The sequence below is a fragment of the Mustela erminea genome, chromosome 9 (assembly GCF_009829155.1).
Source record: "Mustela erminea isolate mMusErm1 chromosome 9, mMusErm1.Pri, whole genome shotgun sequence".
In the NCBI taxonomy this organism is placed as follows: Eukaryota; Metazoa; Chordata; class Mammalia; order Carnivora; family Mustelidae; genus Mustela; species Mustela erminea.
The window spans coordinates 98,870,632-98,878,260 of record NC_045622.1 but is presented as its reverse complement, the minus strand read 5'-3'; the positions used below and the strand labels follow the sequence as shown (position 1 = coordinate 98,878,260).

Genomic DNA, 7,629 nt, shown 5'->3' with positions numbered 1-7,629 from the left:
AATAGATTGTGAATAGCTATTATGATTCCCACCTTATTCAGAAGAAAACAACACAGAAGGTAAGGGATTACACACTGGTAATTGACACATCCATGATCATATGGATTTGATCTCCAAATGAAGTAGTCATCTAATAATACTTTTTTTAAACGTTTTTATTTATTTATTTGACAGACAGAGATCACAAGCAGGCAGAGAGGCAGGCAGAGAGAGAGGAGGAAGCAGGCTCCCCGCTGAGCAGAGAGCCCGATGCGGGACTCGATTCCAGGACCCTGAGATCATGACCTGAGCCGAAGGCAGCGGCTTTAACCCACTGAGCCACCCAGGCGCTCCAATAATACTTTTTAATCTGTAGATTATTTCTAACTTCCATTTCTCCACTTTGCCTGAAACAATGCAACAAAACAACAGCGTAACTGAGTTCATACTGTTAGGATTGACCCAAAATCCCATAAGACAGAAAATGGTATTTGTAATCTTCTTCATTTTTTATGTGGGAACCGTGGTAGGGAATTTGCTTATTATTGTGACCATCAAGTACAGCCCTACACTTGGGAGCCCCATGTACTTTTTCCTATTTTATTTGTCCCTTACAGATTTCTGCTTCTCAACATTCATAGCCCCCAGACTACTTGTGGATTCACTCTTTGCAAAAAAAATCATAACGTACAATGAGTGCATGACTCAAGTCTTTGCCCTACATTTGTTTGGCTGTATGGAGATCTTTGTGCTCATCTTCATGGCTGCTGATCGTTATGTGGCAATCTGTAAGCCCTTACATTACCCAACCATCATGAGACGACAGGTCTGCACCATCCTTATTGTTCTTGCATGGATAGGGTCTTTTATCCATTCTATAGCCCAGATTATCCTGGCCTTGAGACTGCCTTTCTGTGGACCCAATTTGATTGATCATTACTGCTGTGATTTGCAGCCCTTGCTGAAACTTGCTTGCATGGACACCTATAGGATCAACCTACTGTTGGTGTCTAACAGTGGAGCCCTTTGCTCAAGCAGTTTTGTGATTCTGATAATCTCATATATTGTCATCTTGCATTCCTTGAGAAATCACAGTGCAGAAGGGAGGAAAAAAGCTCTCTCAACTTGCACTTCTCACATCATAGTAGTAATCTTATCCTTTGGTCCATGTATATTCATATATACACGCCCCCCAACCACTTTCCCCATGGACAAGATGGTGACTGTATTTTATACTATTGGGACCCCTTTTCTCAATCCACTCATCTACACCCTGAGGAATGCAGAAGTGAAGAATGCCATGAGAAAGCTCTGGCATATCAAAATTTCCTCAGGAAGCAAAAGATGAATTGAGGACTTTGTTTGATGACTTAACCTATACACATATCAAATATGATAGTGTATATCTTGACTTGTTGGATGCACTCTAAAAAGGACAGCTGATTTCCTTTCTTTTATCTGTACTTCTGTCCTCAAACTAGTAGCTTCCCTCATAATGCCAGCCTGGTTCTTACTTTACCTGAGAGCTCAACTCTGACACTATGGATTATGAAATACTCCTCACATCTCAGTCTACACTCTGTTTTGGTAAAGAGAAATATATGTATACAATCACAACTTTTCAAACAGTAAACAGCCAGAAATAATGAAAGAAAGGACAGAAGGAAGGAAGGAAGGAAGGAAGGAAGGAAGGAAGGAAGGAAGGAAGGAAGGAAGTTCGGTCAGTCTGCATTGTTCCCTATGACTTGTATTTTTCTCTAAAGCACATTTCATTTAAGGTATCCAACTTTCCCTTGAGCACATTCAGGGCAAAGGAGCTAACTGTGAGTCAAGAAGTTCTTTTCATTATATCAATAGATTATCTTGAAAAAAGTTTCATCCTAGTGAAACAAAGGTGCTCTCTCTCTCTCTTTCTCTCTCTATATATACATATAAATGAATATATGTAATTTTTTTCTTATACAATTGCTTTAATGTTTCCTTTGACTATTAGGATAACAGAGGTATTATGTATAAGATTTTCTAAATGTAGTATTACAAAGGCATTATGTTATTCAGATAATTTCTATGATTTTTAAATGGGGCTTCAGCAAGAGACTTCTACAACTCTAAGAGGGAAATAAGTAAAACAATTTATGCTGTCAAGAGTAAATAAGAATTTACAATACACCATAGACACAACATACTATCTAAGAATGAAGTACAGAAAGGTAAGAACAACCTTAAAGGAAAAAAAATGTATATAATTCTATCTAAAATTGGGTTGTATCAATGGAATAAAAGAAAAGTTTGAGAGGCATTCAGAAATACTCAGTATCCTTGTATATAGTTAATGGAGTGTGAAAAAATTTACTTTTGCAGCAAGAAGCCATTTTCTTTTTCTGTTGGTGCCACATTACTAAAGGGGTAGTGTGCATTATCAAATTAGAATAGCCAATAGAATTTGATGTTCATAGTGAACAGAGCAGATTCACAACCATGCCTTGAATAGAGGCATACCAGGGGTCGTATCATGAACTTCTAAAATTCATTCATTTCAGAGAATACAAAAAACTAACTCAAAGGGATACATGCATGCCAAGGTTATAGCAGCATTTATCAGTAATGAACAAATTGTGGAGATAGCTGTAGTGTCCATCAAATGATTAATTGAAAAATATATGGTATATTTAGGTATATGGTATGTTTAGATAGATAAATAGATTATAGATAATAGATAGATAGGTAGATATAATGGCATATGATTCAAATATCAACAAGAATGGGAAGTGAGTTCTTGCCATTTCCCATGAAAAGGATGGAGCTAGAAAGTAGTATGCGAGGCAAAAGCAGTCAGTGAGAGAAAGATAAACACCATATGATTTCACTCATGTGAAAATTAGGAAACAAAACAAATCATTCTAGGAAAAAACAGAGCAAGGGTGTCAAATCAACAAACAGATTCTTAAATATAGAGAACAAACTGATGGTTACAAGGGTAGATGGGTAGGAGGACAGGTGAGATATGTGAGGGGCATGTAGCAGTACACTCACTAAATTTTACACTTTTAACACCTGTTACACTGTATATTACCAAACTGGCATTGAAACAAAAACTTAAATACATGCATCATACATACATACATACATACATAATAAATAAAATTCATTTATCAGTGTATTCAAGCGTACCAGATCTTCAGTAACTGCTTTACAATTCCATTTCAGTTTTGACTCCGCTATTTACCTGGAAAACATTTTTAATACCCATAGTTTCCTCCTGTCAAAGATTGTTTTAAAATAAATACATTAAAATATCATGTTTTCAGTGTTCTCATTACTTGTTGCTTTTGGGAATATTACAAAGCTTAGTGACTGCACTAGTGTCCGAAAGTTGACATGTTAACATATAAAATTATATACATATTTCAGTTGTACAACTTGGTTTTTCATATATATACAATGTGTAAAGATCACCACAATCTAATTAGCACAACAGACTTCTTTATATAGTTACCAGTGTGTGTGTGTGTGTGTGTGTGTGTGTGTGTGTAAGAAGATTTCATTTAACATCAATTGTTTCTGCAATTTCAAGCATGCGTTATGATGTTGTTAGCAATAGTGACCATGCTATATATTTGATGTCTGGAACTTATTCTTTCTATTCAGCTGAGTCCTTGCACCCTTGGGGCAACATCTCTCAATTTCCCCCATTCCCTGGCCCCTGATAAGCACCATTATACTCTGCCTCTGTGAATTGAACTATATCATTTCCACATTTATGTGAGATCATGCAGTATTTCTCTTTCTGTGTCCCATTGTTTCACTTAATATCAAGTCCTTCGGCTCCATCTATGTTATGGCAAATGGCAGAATTTTCCTCTATTTAAAGTCTGAATAATATAAGTCTCACATTTCCTATATTGATTCATCAGTAAGGGATGAGGTTGTACCCACATCTTGGCTACTGTGAATAATGATGCAATGAACCTGGGAACACAGATCACCCTTCACAATCATGATTTTTGATTCTTTGGATATCTACCCAATGGAGGGATTGAAGGATCGTCATTCTCCTTTTACTTCTTGAAGGAACCTTTATATTATTTTCCATAATGACTGTATAAATTTACATACCATTCAATAATATACAAGGATCCCTTTACTCTACATCCTCATTAACATTTCATATCTCTTGTGTTCTCAATAATTGTCAGTCTAACAGATGTGAAGTGATATGTCATTATGATTTTGATATGCATTTCCCTGAAAATGAGTGTTGTTGAGCACCTTTTGTTGTACTTGTTAGCCATTTGTGTATCTTTGGGAAAAGGTCTATTCAGTCCCTCTGCTTATTTTGTAATCAGAAGAGATGAAGGAGATCTCCATTGCTTCTGCTCAGTTTTCCTCTGAACCTGAAACTGCTCTAAAAACAGTCACCTATTAAAAAGACCATAAGTGACTCTTAATCTCACAAAACAAACTGAGGGTTGCTGGGGGGAGGGGGGTTGGGACAAGGGGGTGGGATTATGGACATTGGGGAGGGTGTGTGCTTTGGTGAGTGCTGTGAAGTGTGTAAACCTGGTGATTCACAGACCTGTACCCCTGGGGATAAAAATATATGTTTATAAAAAATAAAAAATTAAAAAAAAAAAGGGAGTTGGGGGAAATTGGAAGGGGAGGTGAACCATGAGAGACTATGGACTCTGAAAAACAATCTGAGGGGTTTGAAGTGGCAGGGGGGGTGGAGGTTGGGGGAACCAGGTGGTGGGTATTAGAGAGGGCACAGATTGCATGGAGCACTGGGTGTGGTGCAAAAACAATGAATACTGTTATGCTGAAAATAAATAAAAAATAAATTAAAAAAAAAAAGACGTTAAGAAGAACACAAAAATTTAGTATTAGGCAAACTCCATCTATTCTATTAGCTCAGAAAAATATAGAAAAGAAATAAAACAAGTTATAAAGGGGAAAGAAAAGTAAACTAGAATAAGATGAACTTATTCCCCCAAATTGAATAATCACATTAAAGGCAAATACACTGCACTTGAAAGAAAGAAGTTGAGGCAATACACAGAACAATCTTTAGCTAAGAAAAGTAATGGACTGATGATAAACTTGTCAGTATGATAAATCCTGGAATAAAGAGACCATGTAGTATGAGTAAATGTGTGGTTCAATTTGCATGAAGCTATAGAATAGACAACACTAAGAGTGACAGGAATGAGGGCAATAGTTGCATCTGAGTGAATTAACTGGAAAGGAGCATAACAGCATGATCAGAGTTAATGAAAGTATTCTAGATTTTGAATTTGTTAATGACATTGTGTGTATATATATTTATTAAAATGCATCAAACCATATACTTTAAAGGTATGCTATTCATTATATATAGTATTTGTCTCAGAGAAAGAATTTATTACTAAAAAACATAAACAAACAAAACATTACAAATATATGTAAAAACTTCATATCAAATATAGTGAAAAAGCAGAACAGTGCCTGAGATTTCACCAAAATAAAAAATATTTATACAGAAAATTGTGTCAACAAATAAGTCTTAAGCCAACCCACATATTGGGAGAAAATACTTGCAAATCATGAATCTGAAAAAGAACTTGTTTTCAGATATATTAGTTGTATAAAAAACTTAACAATACCAATTAATCATTTAAAAAAAACAACTTGTAAACTGGCAATATACGCCAAAAGCTGTATCTCTACAAGAATATACAAATGGCCAAAGAGCGTGAGAAAGGTTTAACACCTTTAGATAACAGGAAACACAAACCTCAGCCACAATGAGATAAACATTCCATCCACTAGGATGCCTAGAATTTAAAAATAAATAAATAAATAAATAAATAAATAAATAAATAAATAAGAAGCAAAACAAAAATAAAACAAACAAACAAAAAAAGACAGTATCTAGTTTGCTTTTTTTTTTTTTTTTAAGTGTACTAGAATTCATTGTTTATGCACCACACCCAGTACTCCATTCAATATGTGCCCTCCATAATATCCACCACCAGGCTCACCAAACTTCCCATGCCCCGACCCTTCAAAACCCTCAGGTTGTTTTTCAGGGTCCATAGTTTCTCATGGTTCATTTCCCCCTCCAATTTCCCTCAACTCCCTTCTCCTCTCCATCTCCCCATGTCCTCCCTCTTATTTCTTATGCTCTACAAATAAGCAAAACCATATGATAATTGACTCTCTCTGCTTGACTTATTTCACTCAGCATAATCTCTTCCAGTCCTATCCATGTTGATACAAAAGTTGGGTATTCATCCTTTCTGATGGAGGCATAATACTCCATAGTGTATATGGACCACATCTTCCTCTTCCATACATCTGCTGAAGGACATCTTAGTTCCTTCCACAGTTTGGTGACTGTGGCCATTGCTCCCATGAACATTGGGGTGCAGATGGCCCTTCTTTTCATTACACTGTATCTTTGGGGTAAATACCTAGTAGTGCAATTGCAGGGTCATAGGCAAGCTCTATTTTTAATTTCTTAAGGAATCTCCACACTGTTTTCCAAAATGGCTGCACCAAGTTGCATTCCCACCACAGTGTAAGAGTTCCCCTTTCTCCACATCCTCTCCAGCACACATTATTTACTGTCTTGTTAATTTTGGCCATTCTAACTGGTGTAAGGTGGTATCTTAATGGGATTTTGATTTGAATTTCCCTGATGGCTATTGATGATGAACATTTTTTCATGTGTCTGTTAGCCATTTGTATGTCTTATTGGAGAAGTATCTGTTCATGTCTTCTGCCCATTTTTGACATAATTATCTGTTTTGTGTGTGTTGAGTTTGAGGAGTTCTTTATAGATCCTGGATATCAGCCTTTTGCCTGTACTGTCATGTGTGGATATCTTCTCCCATTCTGTGGGTTGCCCCATTGTTTTGTTGACTGATCCCTTTGCTGTGCAAAAGCTTTTGATCTTGATGAAGTCGCAAAAATTCATTTTCGCTTTTGTTTCCTTTGCCTTTGGAGACATATCTTGAAAGAAGTTGCTGTGGCTGATATTGAAAATGTTACTGCCTATGTTCTCCTCTAGGATTCTGAAGGATTCCTGCCTCATGTTGAAGTCTTGTATCCATTTTGAGTTTATCTTTGTGTATGTTAGAAGAGAATGGTCGAGTTTCATTCTTCTACACATAGCTGTCCAAATTTCCCAGCACCATTTATTGAAGAGACTGTCTTTTTTCCACTGTATATTTTTTCCTGTTTTGTTGAAGATTATTTGACCATAGAGTTGAGGGTCCATATCTGGGCTCCCTACTCTGTTCCACTAGTCTATGTGTCTGTTTTTATGCTGGTACAGTGCTGCATTGGTGAACACAGCTTTGTAGTAAAGCTTGAAATCAGGCAACATGATGCCCCAGGTTTTGTTTTTCTTTTTCAACATTTCCTTAGCAATTCGAGGTCTCTTCTGATTCTATATACATTTTCAGATTGTTTGCTCCAGCTCTTTAAAAAATGCCAGTGGAATTTTGATTGGAATGGCATTGAAAGTATAGATTGCTCTAGGCATATAGACATTTTAACAATGTTTATTTTTCCAATCCATGAGCATGGAATGGTCTTCCATATTTTTGTGTCCTCTTCAATTTCTTTCATGAGTGTTCTGTGGTTCCTTGAGTACAGATCCTTTACCTC

At 36.3% G+C, this 7,629-nt stretch overlaps 1 protein-coding gene across 1 annotated transcript; it reads left to right on the top strand.

The window, feature by feature from the left end:
* The first annotated feature begins 394 nt into the window (after window positions 1-394).
* LOC116600057 (olfactory receptor 4C11-like) lies at window positions 395-1,327 on the top strand. The gene has a single exon (XM_032360040.1). The coding sequence runs from the start codon at window positions 395-397 to the stop codon at window positions 1,325-1,327; it is 933 nt and encodes a 310-aa protein (XP_032215931.1).
* The last annotated feature ends 6,302 nt before the right edge of the window (window positions 1,328-7,629 follow it).

Excerpts from the sequence above, each read along its gene's own strand:
- LOC116600057 (XM_032360040.1), top strand. The coding sequence starts at position 395 with ATGCAACAAAACAACAGCGTAACTGAGTTCATACTGTTAGGATTGACC.